The 19,216-nt window shown below is 40.5% G+C and overlaps 1 protein-coding gene across 5 annotated transcripts in view; it reads right to left on the reverse strand.

The window, feature by feature from the left end:
• The window catches only part of SSH2 (slingshot protein phosphatase 2), a 253,143-nt gene that overhangs the window by 130,451 nt on the left and 103,476 nt on the right, over window positions 1-19,216 (reverse strand). For all 5 annotated transcript variants that reach the window (XM_072639857.1, XM_072639856.1, XM_072639861.1 and 2 more), the window contains one exon: window positions 12,535-12,578. In XM_072639857.1, the coding sequence (XP_072495958.1) occupies window positions 12,535-12,578 (44 nt within the window). Of the gene's footprint in view, window positions 1-12,534; window positions 12,579-19,216 lie in introns of those variants that run through there.

The raw sequence follows: 19,216 nt of genomic DNA on the forward strand, positions 1-19,216 counted from the left end.
GATGAGTGGGGGGCCTGGACTATGGTGGGGGCCATGTGAGGAGGGGCCAGATTGAAGAGATGTTGTGGAAGGGAGAATCCACCAGACTTGGTGACTAAGTGCATGAGAGCAGAGGGAGAGGGAATGATTGAGGAGGCAAACCCCAGTGACTGAAGGCATTGTTTTATCTTTATCACAAAGAGCAAAGTGAGAAAGGGATGAAGATTGCGGGAGAAAGGGATTTATTTCTGGGTTAAGATACTTAAGGGACATCCAGTTTAAAATGACCAATAGAAAGTTGCTGATGCAGGGCTGGAGCTCAAGAGACAGCAGGGCTGGATAACCAGATCGGAGAACAATTTGAGAATAATTTGATTTGCATAGAGATGATCATTGATTTAAGGAAAGTTTAGAGTGAAAAAAGAAGGCTTGTGACAGAGCTCTGAGATAGACCCACACACGGGATGCAAGATATAAAAACTAAGGAGCCACCAGACAGGTAGAAAGTTAGAACCAGGGAGAGCCGTATCATGAAAACCAAAAGAGAAATAATGTCTAGTGGGTGATTGGGGGACCTTAAGAACAGAAGAAGTCAAGGACAGTTCTGGTGGGAAGTGGGATAGAGAATGACTTAGGGAGGAGCAGAAGGGGTTATCTTGCTACCATGGGGTCCAGTTGAGATTAGATAACGTATATCTGTTAAATTTGTAGTTGACCCAGTCTGGCACCATTCAGCAGCAGTTAAGTAAGAGTAGAGCAGATGGTGGGGGTAATTAAGTGCTGGGGTTAGGAAGGCACAAGTGGTAACAGAACAAGGGCACAAGGGTTTCCAGCATAAATGACAATATTATTATAAATAAACTGGTTAATCATTAGGTCAAAATTGGAGAGGAAAGTAAAGCCATGGAATGATGGCCTGAGACAGCATGGAGGAATAAAGGAACTAAGGATCTTGGTGAGGATGAAATTATTCTTCATTAAGGTCTAGAAGGAGTGACATGCAAGGATATATGGAAGGAAGTTCCCCTTAAGTAAAGGTCTTTACTATGAGGCTAAATAGTCACTTGCTGTTCAAGTGCTGTTCAAGTACTGGTTGGAATGGATGGCTGCTGGGGTCACTTTCAATTCTAAAACTCTTGGATATCCAATGAAGGAGGCAGAATGAGTATTAGTATCCCCATCTGACAACTGAAGAAATCGAATCCATCGTAGTTAAGTGACTTGTCCAAGGTCACAAAGCTAGTAAGTGGGAGAATAAGCACAAAACTCAAATTACCTGATGTCTAGTCCTATGGTCTTTTTATAACATTGGGATGCTGGATGTTCAGATTTTGTCTAATGCCTCCTGTTGTGAATAAATCATATATGCACATACATCTACATATACACATATACACACACATACGGGAGTATGTCAACTATGTAGACTTGGGCCTAACACTGGAAGGCTAACAGTGTAGCGCAGAATTATCCATAAACATCATATCAGGGTGAGGCTGAATTGATCTAATTCAATTGACAGTTATAGCAGAAAGGGACAGAAAGATTTGTATAAAAGTCTACAACTGAAAGGCTCATTTAAAAAAAAACTATCATATGGTGAAGGATAGCTGTTCTGAGATAAATAATGCCCATTTAAAGTAGAAAATCACTTACTCTTTAGTTCTTTTGTACCCTAGGTACCTGAAAGCAGGGTGGCAAATATTTCAAATGAAATCTAAGGACCTTCACTAAAAATAATAATCATAATCAACTTGTCAATTTTAGAAAATGCTATTAATTTGATTTTATTTATTTCCCTAGCAGATGGTTTATTCATCACTTTTAAGAGACTCAATTATCAATGCTGACAGTGAAGAGACCAGTAATCTGGGAACACTTTTTTCTAATTATGTTGGGAATCTTTCAGTAGTCACTATTTGCTTTCAAAAATGCTTCAGATGTATGAGGGAATAAAGGCACATGCAAATAAGTCCTGCAAGCATCTACTACCTATACCCCTAAGTAAAAGGGCATCAAAACTGAAGCTGGAAAAAACCCAGAGATTTTATATTAAATTCAACAGTTCTGATTTGCAAGCTTATAAAAAAACCTTTTTTAAGGATTGATTTGTTCTTTAGCTACCATATGGAAAAGGATAACAAAAAAAGATAATTAAATGCAATTAAAACAACTTTAACCTGACACATTTAAGCAAGCTACTGATGCTGAAAAATAGCAAATGGATGGAGGAAAGGTCATAGGTAATACCAATAGTGAAAAATTCCACACTGAAGTTAAACCAATGTAATGGCTTGCCATAATGTCTTAAAAAGCACTTTAGTCAGCAAGTAGTTGACTTAACTTGCTGAGAGGAAAAATATGGCAGCCAAAGGCACCACTGGTTTATACTACAAACTCATTTATAAAATCTTATGGAAAAGGATATTGGAAGGTTATAAGCTGTATCACCTCATAAAACAGAGAGAAGGAAGAAACACTTTAAGGAAAACTTGGCAAGAGACCCAATCAAGAAAGACATTGTGAGGGCAATATGAGGATGGAATGGAAAGGAGGGCCAAACAGAAAAATGCTGGAAAATGTCTTCAAAGAAATTTTTATAACAAATTATTCTTCCCCAAGGATTCTAAAACTATATTCCCAGATGTGTTTAAAGAAGAAATGGAAGTGACACTGAGGAAGAGAAGGGAAACAGCAGCTGGATAAGACCAGTATACGCAAAGGAGGTTCCAAATGTTCAAAGACACTGAGACAACAATCCCTCTCCCCCACACCCCTCCTGAACCTGACACACACACATACAGACACACACACAGACATACACACACCCATCCACCACCCACATACACAAAACACATGAACATACACAAAACACATGCACATACACAGCTAAATTTTTTTTTGTTTTTTGAAATTTGAAAAATAAAGCATAGTCCAGCAAAACAACTTTGGCTACATTTGAAAGACTGTGCTTCTTACTTCTCTGACAAGGGGATAGCAGCATCTTTACCACTGTATAGATTGTTCACCTAGCTGTGCTCACTCTGAAGCTGTCTGTGTCTTTATTCCTTATTGCACAACATTCCATGACATTCCAAAACTACAATTTGTTTAGCCATTTGTTAGCCATGATGGGAAGATGGCCTTCCTTAGGTCCAAATTTCTGGCTGCCATGAAAAGAGCTTGTTACAAATACATTTGTACACATAGGTCCCTTTCCTCTGTCCCTGATCTCCTGGGGTTACAGGTTTAGTAGTGGCAGAGCTGGGTCAAAGGCTTTAGTAACTTGGGAAACATGGTTCCAAATGGCCACACCAATCCACAGGTCTACTAGCAGTGCCCTAGTGGACAAACCCTCCAACATTTGTCATTTCCCTCTTTTGCCATCTTTGCCAATCTGATGGGTACAAGATGGAAACTCAAAGTAGCTTTAATTTGCATTTCTCTAATTATTAGTGGTTTGAAATATTTTTTCATATGATTACTAATAGCTAGGATTTCTTCCTTTAAAAACTTCTTGATTATATCCTTTACCCATTTGTCTTATACATTTGAATCAATGCGTTATATATCTTGGATATGAGACTTTTAGCAGAGAAACTTGATGCCAAAGATTTTTCTTCTGGTTCTCTGTTTCCCTTCTAATTTTAGCTATATTGGATTTATTTGTGCAAAAAAATTTTAATTTTGTATCATCGAAATTGTCCATTTTATCTTGTGTGATCCTCTCTGTCTCTTGTTTGATGAACTCTTACCCTATCCGTACATTTGAAAGGTAATTCAATCCTTGCTTCTTTATTTTGTTTATGATGTGACCTTTTATACCTAGAGTTCAGGCATGCATTTGGAGCTCACCTTGGTAATGTTGGGAGGTGTTGATCTAACTGAGTCTCTGCCAGACTGCTGTTTAGTTTTATTCAGGGACTTCTGACCAATGGTGAGTTCTCCCCCCAGTAACAGTAAGCGTATTTGCTTCTGTCTGTTGCATACCTAATCTGTTTCAAACCAATACCAGATCTGAATATTTTAATGATTACTGCTTTTGCAGTGTAGTTTGAGATGGAGGACTGACAGGCTCCCTTCTTTCTCACTTCTTTTCATTATTACCCCTGAGGTTCTTGATCTTCTGGTCCTTCAGATAAATTTTGTTGCTATTTTTTTTCTAGCTCTATAAAATATTCCTTTTGGAGTTTGGCACAGCACTAATAAGTGAATTAAGGCTGTATTGTCATTTTTATTATACTGGCTCGGCCAATCCATTTCTCCAATTATGTCTGTCTTTATTTCTGTTAAGTGTTTTATAATTGGATTCATATAGTTCCCAGAGTTATCAATGATTAAGGGAGGAGAGGAAGATAGTGACACAGAAACAAATCTCAGACTTTATCATTACCCCCAAAAGGTGACCAAGCAAACATCAATAACTAACCACGCATATGTATAGTTTAGCCTATCTATCTAAAATTCTTATGTGAATTATCTAGATGTGCTTCAAGACCATTCTTCATGAGGATATTAGAAAGGAACATGAAAGGTGTTGCAAATGGCACTTAATTACGGACAATATCTCCACCAACACAACTGACTACAGAGAATACAATATCTTACTATGCTCATCATATATGCTGACTGTAAAAACCAGTATTTGATTGAGGGGAACAAAAGGCCACCTTGAAGGGTGTCCAATGGAAATATGTCTCCTGTACCTATGTCAAAATTATACAAGATGTCTTAAGAGAGGGGGTGTGTGTGTGTGTTTGTTAGTACTTTGTTGTCGAAGAAGACCATGCCATCAGAGAAATTACGACATGACTTGCATTTGACTTTGTTTTGAGTGAGTGAGGGTTGTGCAGGTCACCAGCCTCACTTCTCCTTCAGAGCCATCTGGATCCAGTGACCAGATATTCATCAGGATGACTGGAGATGACTCAGGATGAGGCAATTGGGGTTAAGTGACTTGCCCAAGGTCACACAGCTAGTGAGTGTCAAGTGTCTGAGGTGAGATTTGAACTCAGGTCCTCCTGACTCCTGTACTGCTGCTCTATCCACTGCACCATCTAGCTGCCCTCTTAAGAGATAACTTCTACCTAGTACCTCCCTCCATCCCACCCCCAAATTACCTTGTATTTACCTTAGATATGTTGTTTCTCTTGACAGAAAGTGAATTCACTGAGGACAAGGACTATTTCATTTGTGTCTCCGAATTCCCAGAATTTAGAATAACGCCTGGCCATAGTAGGTATTGAATGAATGTCTGTTGGTTGATTATATATATATATATATTATATGTAAAGCTAGACACAAAACAAGAAGTTATTTTCCAAAGGTGTTCACCACTGCCACAGAGGACATCCAGGGCTGACACCAAGTCAAGGAAAGATTCCTTACCAATATTCTCTTTAGATACTCCTTTTTAGAGATGCCATTGTGCTAATTACATTAAGCCCCAGAACAATGCAAAGCTTAAGTGTGATTTATAATTATTCTCTGCTTCAAGTCTCTTCCCACCCCAGTCCATCCTCTAAGCAGATGCCAAAGTGGTTTTCCTAAAGCACCAGTCTGACAATATCACTCTCGTACTCACAAACTCCAGTGGTTCCCTCTTATCTCCAGGATTAAATATAAAGTCCATTGTTTGGCATTTAAAGATCATTACAAATGCTAAATGTACATTTGCTTAAAAGACTATTTTACAGAGAACTCACACAAGGCAGGAGCTCACATGGAGGTCTGAAGATGTAAAACAAGAATACTCTCCAAGCCTCTCTGGACAAGGAAGAAACTGGCACAGGACTTCCCACACAGCATGCCTGCATTAAAGAAGATGCTGGGCTCTGTGAGCAAAGCAGAACTGCAGTGGCTCAAAAGAAACATGAGATGCACAAATTTAGAGCCATCTCCAGTCCAAATGTTCACGTGGACTATTTGTCTTCTGATCAGCCATAGTTGGACACACTGTACCTTGACCCCAACATAGTGATGTCATTTTGTCATAGTCTCTTCAAGAACTAAGGACAACCACCAACCAACAGTTGTAAGTCAAAGAGTATTATGTGTTTTGAAAAAAATGAAATTGAACATAGCACAAAGACAAATGTATGGTTGAGTACAAGCACACTGCAGTACATTACAGCCAAGGAAGTACAAGGTAGATTATGATGCCACCAAAATAACAAATGTCATCCAAAAATGTAAAAGAGGAAAGGAAGATGAACTGGCTACATGGTGGGAGGAAGTGGTAAAGGATTAGCAACCCATAGGCTCAAAATCGATTCCTCCAAATGTCAAAAGAAAGCAAAGAAGGTCCCCAGTTTGATGGGTGGACCCCCTCCGGTGAACCTAGGGGTGGACAAAAACAAGAGTCACTTAGACTGACTGACAGAGATGAGTTTCAGTTTACATCCCTGGGAGGAATACCTGAACCCACGAGATCCATCTGAGTTTCTGAGTCTCAAGAAAAGCAAGAGCACTGCAAGCAGAAGGGGCTATCTGTCCTCACCACTTCCAGTTCCCTAAAAACACACTGAACTACGGGAAACAGTAACAAGAATATGCTGAGCAAAGAGCTAGGACCACACTTCCACTTCAGCTGAGGGCATTTTTCATTTGTACTTTTTATTCAGGAATGCGAGGTTTTGCTCAATACCAACCTGGTTCTGGAAAAGGAATCAGGGATAAAAAAGGGAAGGACCACAAGGGCAGTTTCTCAGTTCCAGGGAAGGTATTTATAGGGGTGGCCACCATTCCTAAGTCATGGAGCCAAGGCTAATTCCTAGCAGTGCCCGGCAGTTGAGGCTTGATCAGCCTTTTAGTTTGCACAATAAAGGAATGAGATTTTCCAGGAGGTGGTTTTGCAAAGCCAAGGAGTATGGCGATGCCCCAAAGAGCAGCATCTTAAAAAGGAATCAAATTATTGACTTAGTCTCTAAAAAAAAAGGCACTTCATTTCCTGACAGCTTCTACGTTACTTGGAGTCTCCTTTCAAACCAGGTTGCAGATTTATGTCTTTTGTGTCCTAATGAAAACCTTGGGGAAAAAGCGAAGAGACTACAAGTCAAAAAATATGAAAGAAATAAGAGGGTTTGGGAATGTATTCTTTCAGAGACAAAGAATAGTTCACTGAAATGAGAAGGGGGGAATAAAAATAGCCTAAAAAGAGGGGCTCTTTGCATGTCAAAGAGGTGCGTAGGAAACAAGGTCCAGAACAAACGCACTGAGCTGGGGAGGAAGGATAGTCCTGTGCGCCCCCTAATGGTCACATCTGCCAGGTCCCAGAGGAAATAGCTCCTCAACTACTCTGGTCAGGGACAGCAAATCACACAGTACCTTTTTCATTACCTGGTTTGCTGCTTGCTGTCATGTGCAGTCAGGTCCAGAAGCTGGACAGTCCATCTCTAGTCCATCCACACCTTGCCCGTGACCTGTCTCTGCCTTTCCCCCATGCTCCACTGCTTCTACACATGCTCACCTTTGGCCTTCTGGGGAGTTCCTTATTTTTTTTCTCTAAATTTATTAATTTATTTGTTTTCAGTTTTCAACAATCACTTCCGAAAGTTTCAAATTTTCTTCCCTTCCCTCCCCAAGATGGTGTGCAATCTTACAGAGTTTTACACATATATTCCTAGTAAATACATTTTCACATTAGTCATGTTGCACAGAAGAATTAAAACGAATGGAAGAAACCATGAGAAAAACAAAACATAACAAAGGAGAAAACAGTCTGCTTCATTCTGTGTTCCAATTCCATAGTTCTTTCTCTGGATTTGGATCACATTTTGCCTCAAGAGCCCTTTGGGAATCTTTTAGGTCCTTGAAATGCTGTGAAGGGCCAAGTTTATCAGAAGCAGTCCTCACATACTGTGGCTGTTACAGTACAATATTCTCCTGGTTTTGCTCCTTTCACTCAGCATCAGTTCATACAAGTCTTTCCAGGGTTTTCTGAAGTCCTCCTATTCGTCATTTCTTACAGCACAATAGTACTGTTACATTCATATACCACAACTTGTTCAGCCATTTGGGGAGTTCCTTACTTGCCATGTTGCAAACAGCATGCCCAATGCCTTGCACACTGCAGGTGATGACTACATGTTTATTGAACTGAGTGACCACAAGCTTCTGGCTTTTCTGTTTTGTTGTGGAGAATCATTCTGATGGGAGATCATGACAAGGCAGCGCCACACACTTAGACACTGCTGCCCTTCACTCTCATGGTGTTTCCTCATGGAGCAAGCCCTCACAGATCCAGCCACAATCCATCTTCTGGTCAGTCTTTCTTCTCATGCCACTAGTGACTCAGGCAGGCACTGGTATGTCACCCCCTCCTCTGTGTCCAAAATATCCCTATCCATAGTGCCTCAGGGGCCCTGTCATTTCACAACGTCCTGGATTTACTGATAGCAGTAATCTACCACTGATGCTCTCTACCCATTGGGGCTTTATTAGAGCACCATGGCCAGAGCTGTCAGTGTGTTTTAAAAAGACAGGGAGACTGGAAAGGGTCCAGAAAAAATAATAAAAAACTGAAATGGATGAAAAATATGTTCTATCAAGAAAATCTAAAGAAACCCTGTCAGGAGAACAGCTGAGGATTAGTGCCTTCCGACACATGGAGAGGCTTTATAAGAAAACAGAACAGTTACTCTCTGTAACCACGAAGGACCAAAAGAGGATGGTTTAAATGAGAACAGCAGAGCAGTTGGTTGGAGGTGAAAAAGAACTACTAATGCATTACGGTGATTTTAAAACAATGCAGTGTGAGATGCTGCCAAGAATGGCCCCTGGAGCCCTGCGCTCAAAGTCTGTCTCTTGGCTCTGCCAGCTATGGGACAATGAACAAGCTACTTACCGTCCCTCAACTTCATTATTTTCATCTATAAAATAGGTATAATAATATTTACATGACTTATCTCATAGGGTTACAGGAAAGCATTGGGAAAACCTGAAAGTCAGAACCCATATATACAAAAATATTGACAGCAGCTCTTTTTGTGGTGGCAAAGAATTGGAAACTGAGGGGATGCCCACCAATTGGAGAATGGCTGAACGAGCAGTGGTCTATAGCTGTAAGAAATGATGAAGATGTTTTCCGAAAAACCTGGGAAGACCTTTATGAACTGATGTAACAGATCAACACAATGACCAACCACAGCTCCAGACGACTCAAGAGGAAACACGCTGCTGCCCACCTCCTGACAGATGAACTCAGAGTACACAGTAATACATATTTTTTGATATGGCCAATGTGGTCATTTCTTTTGCTTGACTAAATATGTTTGTAATGAGGACTTTGTTTTTCCTCCTTTCTAAATTTGGGAAGGAAGAAATGTAGACAGATAATTCAGATCTGAAAAAATTTTTTAAAAACCCTTAAAGTGATACACACACACACACACACACACACACACACACACACACACACACACACATATATAAAAACGTGAGCTACCATTTTCAAAACATAAACAAAACCCCTTAAGGACACAGGGGACAGAAAGTGTTGTATAATCTCTATTTCCTGAGGTGCTGAATTTTTTTCCCTATAAAATCTCTTCCAGATAGGTTTAGACATTCTGCCTAAAATGAGGAGGTGAAATAAAAAGATCTCTTAAGGTCCCTTTAGAATTCTATTGTCTAATAAACAGATGAACTGAAGTAGAACTACTCCTTTTCCAAATAATCTATCCAATTCTCAAAATGAAGTTAGTCTATATAGTATGGGGAAAATTCTGTTATGATCAAAACGTTTATCATGTAAATTCAGTGCCTTTGTGTCCTGCTATACTTCATCTTTGTATATAAAAATTTATTGTCTTTGGAATAGACAGATTTACATCAAAATAGCCAGGTCAAGTCTCTAGCATGACCCCTATCCTCTCCTCTCTCAGTGACATTGTTTAGATGTCCCAGGTTAAGGTATGGGCTATTAAATGAAAAACAGGAAAGATGCAAATGAATAGCAGGGTTTTCAGCATTTATCTTTTCACCAAAGCAAGTAGTTTGAAATTCAGTCTCTAGGTCCCGTTTGACTGCTATGTTCTAAGAAATATGCAATGCTGCCAGGGTTTGACCAGCACAAAGAAAGGGGTCAGTCTGCATGAAATGAACACACTTAAAACATATCCACCGTGGATGAAGGTAGTTAACTACCTGAACTCAGAAAGTTCCTCTTAACTGAAGACTTAAGAAAGAAATGGCACTTTGTTAAAATAGGAGATTGCTAATGTAATGTCTTCTTTATTACCTAAAACTGACCTCCTGATGTAATGAAACACTGCTTGCCACTGAAATCCCTACTGGATGCTAACAAGATGAGTTCAAGCACATTCACTTTTTGTTTACTAGGATCCTACATAAGCCCTAGAGAAAGCTAGCACTCACTCTTTGAAGCAACCAAAGCCACAGAAAGAATGACCAGCATACTAAATGACTATGAGAGGTATCTAGCTGACAGTGAAGAAAAGTTTCTTTGCCTTCAGTCAAACCAGCTAGCTAGACTGGAAGTACAATGGGAGCTGATCAGGGGATTTTCTAATCAATATGATGAGTTTCCCAATCCATGTGAGGAGACTAATGCTCAAAGGAGGGAAGTCATCTTGGACAAAAATAAGGAGATAGCAGAAACATTATTACACCTCCCTGGCTTCTCCTATTGCTTTTTTTTAAAACATCATTAAGTGATTAGTGTCCTTGTAAGAACATGCTACTCACATTAAATGGGGGTGGGAATTCAATGTATTTTAAAAGCTTGCATGGGCTGTATGTTATACAGATGAGCTAATCTCATTTCCTTCAGTCCAAAGAGCAAACTGCGCATTTGGGAAGTGATGTATTAACGAGTGTGTAAGAGCTGCCAAAAGATGTCAAGCTGAATGACAAGTTAGTCTGCCTTGGGGAACTGAAGGGAGGCAAAGAAGGTATGCAGAGTAGCGGTTTGAGAGCATCCAACCATACTGAGTATGCACCTTTAATGTGTACATTCACTTATTTATATTATGTACATGTGTTACTGTATAAACAGTAGGATGAGATAAAAATGAAATAACATTTGATCCTGGAGTCAAAGGGGTGCTGTTAGAAGGGACTGACAGTCAGACCTGCATGAGCTTCAGGAAAATCACTTTGGCAACTGAGTGGATGATTGGAATGGGGACAAGCTTTGAGAGAGGGAGCCCAATGCTCCTGCAATAGTCCGGAGGGGCTTACACTGGGATCATGGCCATGTGAGTAAAGAGAAGGGGCTGGATAGCAGAGATGCCATGGAGGTAGAAACAACGTATTTTAGCTATGTAGGATGAGGAAGAATGAAAACTTAAGGAAGGCCTACATTGCAAACCTGAATGTTTGGAAGAAAGGTAGCATACCTTCAACAGAAAGAGGAAAGTTCAGAAGCGGGTGGATCCAGAGGGAAGAGGTAATGTAATAGTCACCTGCTCATACCTGCTGATCATGTGTCACTCCCTGTCACTGAAAATAGGAAAGGTGGTGGTGGTGGGTGTTCCTTGCTACAGAGACCTAGCAAGGCCTGATAAGACCATGGGAATGTGGGAGGGAGGAAGGGAAAGAGTGGGGAGATTGTAAAAGTTGTACTGCACAAGTCATGCCCACAATTAGTTGGGGGAAGGAAGAAGAGTAGAGTGGGATGTGGTGTGCTGCTAAATGTTTAACAGCCAGCTCTTTGAAGAAAAAGAAAAAGCAGGACACACTTTTCAGTTTAATCTTCATTAGTAATAATTTCTCTATCACTTTCTCAAGTCTCCATAACCAACAACACAATAAATCAAGCCCCAATTTGTATAATTTGCCGATTTTTAAGATGTAAATGCTCACACTAAACATTTAGCAATTTGCTCTCCTAAGCACAATCCTGGGTGCAACCCCATCATCCCACCTTCCCAAGGGGATGATCATATACTTCCTGGGCTCAGCCCCTACCAATGATCTCCAGAGGATACTTTTCCAGAGAAGTCCATAGGATTTTCTTTTTTCTAAAATTACCCAAGGCATTTTTCAGAAACTCTCTCTGCCCCCACAAAACAAGCTGTACTCTAGATTTTCCTGAATGTTCTTGCTTCTATCTAGAACTAAAAATGATACTAATAATGATACTCTGATCACATTTGTAAACAATTATTGTTAGGTACCCAGTTACTTTGAGCAAAATTCCTATCCAAAGGGTTCCAAATGCAAAGTCCCCTGGGCTTTCCTGAGACTTGGGGAAATTTCTTTATACTTCAGAATCTAACCAACTGCCTTTGGACCCAGAGATGGCAAAGAGGTAAACATTTCCCTACATTGTTTGTGGCTTTTCTCCACCTGTCTCAGGTGTCTACATCCGCCACTCCTCCTTGCTGGGCTTGGTTATCTGCCTTTTAAAGAATTCCATTTTACAAAGTCCATTGAAGCAGTGATTATAGATATTCCTCTTTTGTAAAGCCAAGCTAACCTAAGCTAATAAGACTAAAGGAGAACTGGAAGAGCGGGTGGGAAGGAAAGAGAAAATGGTTTCTATGGAAACTCATTCTTCATTATGCTAGAAAATAGAAGAAGCACACTCACCTCCTAGGCTGGGACCGGCATTCCTCCTCCCCACTGTCTGCTTCCTGTATGGACAAGACAGAGAAAAACAATTACAAATCCAAAAATCTATGTCAACAAAATCTCTATGATGTAAGCATGGTGGCTTTACAATGGGAGAATCTTTCATTTGCTAACAGGCATTTGGCATTAGGGTTGAATCTGCACACTCACCTGTCTGGGGTGCTTGGCTCCATGAAGACTGACTGTAACCAGCCTAGAGGGGAACTCTAGCACTTGGACTGATTTTGGAAGGAAAACTCCATTAACAAGCCACAAATAAATTTGACTATCACAAGACAGAAAAGCTCAAGGATAAAATCCAAAGGCACGAAGCGGAAAATGGACATGTGATCATGGACAAGGTGGAATTTCAGCAGGGATAACACTTCATGAGCACTTCTGGCCTCTATAACACACTTAAAAGGCAGATGGTCAAACATCATGATAGGTACACTAGGAGAAGGCACAAGCGTTCCAACTTCCTCACCCACATCTCCTAGGTTGAGGTGAGGTAACTGTATATTAAGATCCTATAGAGAATCCTTACAGAAAAATGAGGAAACATGGGAAAAGCCCTAGGAAATGCAGTCAATTTGACGGTAACAGTGCATGATTCCTCCTGTTAAGTATGTTCTCATCATCTTTTGTGCTGGCAGGGGTGGGAGGGGGGCAGACTAAGTACAGACAGAATGAACAGGAAAAAGAACTTCAGACATCCTGTGTGCTGTCTACCAACTAACCCCGGGCATGTCTTCATTTCTGGAACCATGCCAGAGCACCTTTCTATCCTTCCGCCCCCTCCCCTGGATCGCTGAGGCCAGTTCCATCTCATTCATTCCCACGCTATTCTCATTACTGTCTGCAGGCAATACCAGAGTACAGAACAGGAATGATCTTGTCTGTCTCCTCCCATAGAAAGAAGGATACCAAAAAGATGCCACTCTCGGAGAGCAATGGAGCCCAGGAGGAGAGAAGCGCCTCTTTGATGACTAGCTCTTCGGTCCACAGTGAAGGTTTTTCATACGAGAATCAGCATTTATAGGAGCTGAAAAGAGTACTATTAAATGTAAAGTAATTGCAGAGCCACTAACCAGAACTTAAAGAGTTGCAAGAAAGGAAATAAAAAAGTTCAGAGTCAATAGAAATGTTAGCCTTTTCTGTCCAAGGGAACTATAATAACCAAAAACTATTTCCTGGAATTGCCTGTAACAAACAGTGTTGCAATATGGGCTATAAGTAGTTAAAAGGCCTCAAATTCTGAAGGTCTCTCACCCTTTCCACTTCACACTCCACCCACCCATTCCTAAGTAAGTCAGCCAAAAGAATATTAAGTGATTTTATTTGGAATTCTTGGATGAATGTGCCCTGAAAACAGAATTGTGGTTTTTACAATGTGTGGAGTAGAAAGCACTGATGGAAGGATGCACTGAGTGCCATAAGTAACCTTGCCTCAGCACCTCTGAACCAAGAACCTGACATTAATCTCTCATGATCCCTCCCTACTAGGGAGGGGTCAAAGGATTTTTTTCCCTTTCATTCATTTTCTTGTACCTCATATGTTTTAAAGTAGTGTCAAGAGAGAGAAAACTTTCTCTGATAAAAACAAAGAAAGGCAAAGGAATTGTCAGTAAAGTTTTTTCCTACACAAGATCCCCAAAAATCTATTCTCAGATGAGGTGTTAGAATGTCCAGCCAAGGAAATGGGTTGAGTGCCTTCAGAGCCAATTTATTTTGGATACAGGATGCTGAAGGATACAAAAGAACTGATCTTAAGTAGGGAAGGATCTAAATGAAATGAAAATAAAAATGAACAGTTGGGTTTGTCTTGCCACAATTCACTGACAAATCTCCAAGAGGCAACAGTGCTTACTCAATGAAAGTAGACATTAGGTGGTGCAGCTCACTGGATTTCTAAGGTAGTAGTAGCTCAAGGCATTTGGCCTCTAGCCGCCAATTTCAAATACCAACCCACAGCTGACAAGTGCAAACATCTGATGTAACCACCCACATTGTCAGGTAACTGTGAGTGTGTATGCAGTGACTTTCAAGAAAAAGAGACAACATGGCCTGAACACTCAAAATCTCAAAGACCAACGAAGAAATGTTTTATGGTGGATTGCTCTGTTGAAATAAAAACAGTGTGAAGGCCAACTGCCAAACAGTTAATTACTGTTTCTACCCATTGAGTAGCAAACACCAAACCTTAAAAATGTCCACGATAGAAAAAAAACAAAGAGGAAGTGGAAGGGACAAAATAGGTAAGGCTTATGCTCAGAAGGCAAGTAAAACACAAATCTCTGCCCAAGTGGGGATCCTGGCTTCTTCATGTAAAAAAAGGCCAAACAGACTGCACGTCACATTTTATTTCTATGTCTCTTTGGCATGTATTTATCAGACAGACATGTATGCATAAGTATCCCGTGCCTCAGTCTGAACTTTACTAGCGCAGAGAATCTAGGTTAGCGCCCCTCAAATTCCAAAGGATTAGTTCCTACTACCACCATTGCCTGACCTTTATGGCACTCTAGTCCTTAACATAGCGCTCTCTCTGCACACAGCAGGGGCTAAATACATCCCTGCTTAATTGAATTGCAAGACAAAGTTCAGTGGCCTTGCAGAACATTGCTCTCGTGCAGGCAGGATTGGGGCCCAGGTTTTTCCAGCCTTAATGGAGCTTATGTTCACAGTAGCCACGCTAACCGCTTCTTGGGTTCTTTTTTTCCTGAAGAATTCCGTTCCACATCTGGGCAGCACTTACTGCTGCTGAGTCTCTACTTATCTCAAGCCAAAGTCGGCCTCTGCAACTTTCACTCGTCCGGATGTGGTTCTGTCTTTTGGGGCCCAGCAAAATGAGGCTAGTCCCTCTTCCATGTGATGGGCAACAGCTTTCATGTCCCCCTTCAAATCTTTTCTTCTTTGGGTTAAACATTCCCACTTCCTTCAATCAATCCTTAGGTGACATGGTCCTCTCACCACCCTGGTCTTCCTCCTTTGATGTGCTCTAGCTTATCAATGTTCTTGTCCTTGTCCCAGAATTGAAGACAACACTTCAGATACAAACTGACCAGGTCAGAGTGCAGAGGGACTATCACCTCCCTTCTTCTTTTAAACTACGTGCAGCCCAAGGGCTGAATTAGCTTTTTGGAAGGCCACATCATACTGTTGATACACTAAGTTTGCAGTCCACCAAAACTTTCTGATCTTTTCCACAGGCTGTGCTTTTCCCATTTTGAATTTTTTTTAGAGATATCTATGTAAAAGTCATATCTCTCCAACCAGACTTAATTCTTTGAAGGTAAGAGACTGTCTCATCCTTGTATATACAATTTGGTTCAGAAACCATAGTAGATGCTCAAAAAAAACCCCAACTGTAGATTAAACAACTATAATGGTACCAACTAAAGCAACTACCAATCAAACAACAGGGCTGCCACCAAAAAGGGTCTTAAATAAAGGTCTTCTGTGGAATTTGGGACCTAGTTCTAGCTTCTTACCTAACTAGGGCCCAGGGCCATTGCTAATTCTAGAACTGTAGCTTCTATCACTCAGAAATAGCTTCTAGCTAAGCAAAGACTGAAAATGAAGGCCATGGAAACAGGAGTTTCTCAGCCTTTGCAAGAAAAGCAACAGTTAAAGATTCTGTGGCTATGGCCAACAGTCCCTGTTTGGGGGCAGCCCATGAAACCATTAACACAACTGACTAGAGAAGCAAGTCAAGTAGGTCAATAATTCATTTGAATTTGAGTAGACTCTTGTTAGGTTACTAGAAAATCAACTTTTTCATTAGCTACCTTGAAAAATGATCAAGTGATCAATCTGTATTACTAAGGGATGAATGTTTAACCAAGTTACTGAACTTGTGTGAAAATCAAAGTTTATATTTACTGTGGAAATATTTCATGGGCAAGGATCAAGCATTTGGAAAAGAAAATCTTTTTGTGTTTTTCCTTACCCAAATAAGGAGAATGGTAGGTAACCTTCTGAAATGAATGAATTTTCTAACAAGCTCAAATGCTTATGCACAAATATTTACGAAAATCTCACCCATTTTGTAGGTTGTCTAACTTGTGGTCACTTTCTAGATTCCCAAAGACAACTCTATTTCAGACCGATAGATAATTAGGATTCAAGTAGCACAATCTACTTATCCAAGTATTATCAACCCTTCAGACTAGCAAGTAAAGATCTGATATAAGGAATGAAGGAAGCTTTACTTTGTGAAGTTTTGCTGAAAGCTTTTGGACATTTTCCATCTCTAATACAGGCATGAGGATGGTCACAGGGTCCATTAGAGCTCACCATCTTTGTACTTGTTGGCAAACACTGTAAGATGCATACATGGCCTACACATAGGATTTAGCTCAATCTGTTACATGGATTCTCCGGGGCAGATTTAAGCCAAGGATTTAGGTATTAATACATTTGCACTTCTGGAGAAGTTTGTAAGAGTTCGAGAAAAATAGGCTCATAGCAGGATTAATTTTGATCAGGAAGATAAAGCAACAAGCAGAACCTAACTTTGCTCCAGAACTTTAGGACAACATCCCTGGAAGTAAAACTTAAGATCAAAAGTGATCTTGAGAGCACTGTGTAAAACTCACATTAAAAAAGGATGGTTGTTTCAGGCTCTGGATCTGCCTGAGCAAGGAGAGGATCTCAGTACCATAAATTAGTGCTTTTGCCTATGTTTTGAAGGAAACTGGGGCAGTAGGGAAGCCACCATTACAAAGTTCTGTAAAACTTAGAAAAGCATTTATTTTGGGAACAATGTCATTATGATCATTTTGGGGGAAAAAGTCTTCTTTTGAAAAGATGCAAATGGAATGGCCAATGATCTACTTCCTCAGAGAATGGCCAACTAGCTTAATGAGAATTTAAACAGGCTTGTCCTCAAAGAACCCAAAGTATTTTAGATGTAATTTACCCAAAGGACAGCATAGTCAGTACAAAACACAGAAAAAAATGTGAACTCTGGTCACAACCTGCTACTGGCAGCTTGGTGAGTGCGAACGCAAAGGTACCTACACACCTCTTCCCATGAGCTCATGATTTCATATTCTGAAAGTATCTATCCACATGCATGTGCTATTCATGAATCTACTAAGAGGCAAGGGTATAACTATCACTCTACAGTGTAAATGATGCTTCGCAGGCATGCTCACTGAAACGCCACGGCTGCCTACTGCATCTTGGGCCATCACCAGCTGTCAGGACTTATGTCTTGCCTCTGGACTCTGAAGGAGAGAGCAAGGCTGATGACTTTGCTAGACTGTCTCAAATCCACTTCACACGCAAGTCAAGACATCACCTTGTCGATGTCATCAGTCCTCTTCGAGATAGAAGACAGATAGCAGCAACAATGTATCTATGATAACTTATGAGATGATCAGATACTGTCCCATTGTTTTGTCTATCAGTCCAGGGGTAGGGCCACATGTGGCCCTCTAGGTCCTCAAGTACAACCCTTTGACTGATTCCAAACTGTGGGCCGGGCACCTGCTCCAGCCTGATTTCCAATCCTGAATTCTGACTTCTGCCTTTGCCTATGGATTCAGAGCATCTCCAGTCTCTCTTCTTACAGTACTTGCTAATATTTATGTAGTATCATAAAGTTTACAAACTGCATTTACAGAAATCATCTCATTTGAACCTTACAATAATGCTGGGGGTAGATGTCATTGTTATGCCAATTTTGTAGATGAAAACTGAGACTCAGAGGCACTTGTCCAGGATCACACAGCTAATAATTGGGGGAGGACTAAAATACTGTTCTCTTCCAACTCCAAACCACTCTACTATCTCAGCAGCCTTTAAATAACTTCCACTCTCCAGAAGCTCTGCCAGTTTGGACCTTGTGCCTATTTAGACCCCTCACTGGCCCAACTCATCTCCATCTGCTTGTTCTAGTCCTAGCTTCTCCTTACCTGTCGTGGCTTGATGCCCCAAGTAATAAGGCATTGACAGCAACTATTCCAACGATCTTGGTTACATGGAGGTAAGGAATCAAACCATAAAAGTTACATAAACCAAAAAAGTAACTAACATGTGGAGGAGTTTGGCTCTGATCCAATATATTACCCCTCGGTCACAGCAAAAGTCTTTTAATATTTACAATGCTAATACCTTAAGTACTAAAATTCAATACTTTAAGTCCATAAAACACCAAAGAATTAAGCTGTACAAGGCACAGCCAACCAAAGCTCTAAACCAAAGACTTACAGGAGTCAGACCAAAGAACAGATGTGGAAAACTGACAAACTACAGCAATTACTTACAGTTCCAAATGGGACCACGTAACCTTAAATCAACCTTGTTATCTCCTTAAGTTTTGTAAAATCACTTATAAACTAGGGAGAAATGAGATTGGATGACACCACACTAAAATAAAGTCAGTATATTTAAGACATACATTCACTGGTAGACAGTATTACGCAGGAGAATTTGGTCTTTCTTTTGCCTACCCATGAGAAAATTTGGTCTTTGGTGAATCAACGTTACCAAAGGCACTCAATTACATTCAAACTAAATTTTACAGCCACAGGGTACGATGGCTGCTTTTGGCAGACCTAGCCCTTCTCAGCAATGCAAGGACCTAAAACAATTCCAGGGGACTCATGATGGAAAACATCATCCACATCTAGAGAGAGAACTATGGAGTCTG

This window comes from Notamacropus eugenii, chromosome 2 (genome assembly GCF_028372415.1).
Source record: "Notamacropus eugenii isolate mMacEug1 chromosome 2, mMacEug1.pri_v2, whole genome shotgun sequence".
In the NCBI taxonomy this organism is placed as follows: domain Eukaryota; kingdom Metazoa; phylum Chordata; class Mammalia; order Diprotodontia; family Macropodidae; genus Notamacropus; species Notamacropus eugenii.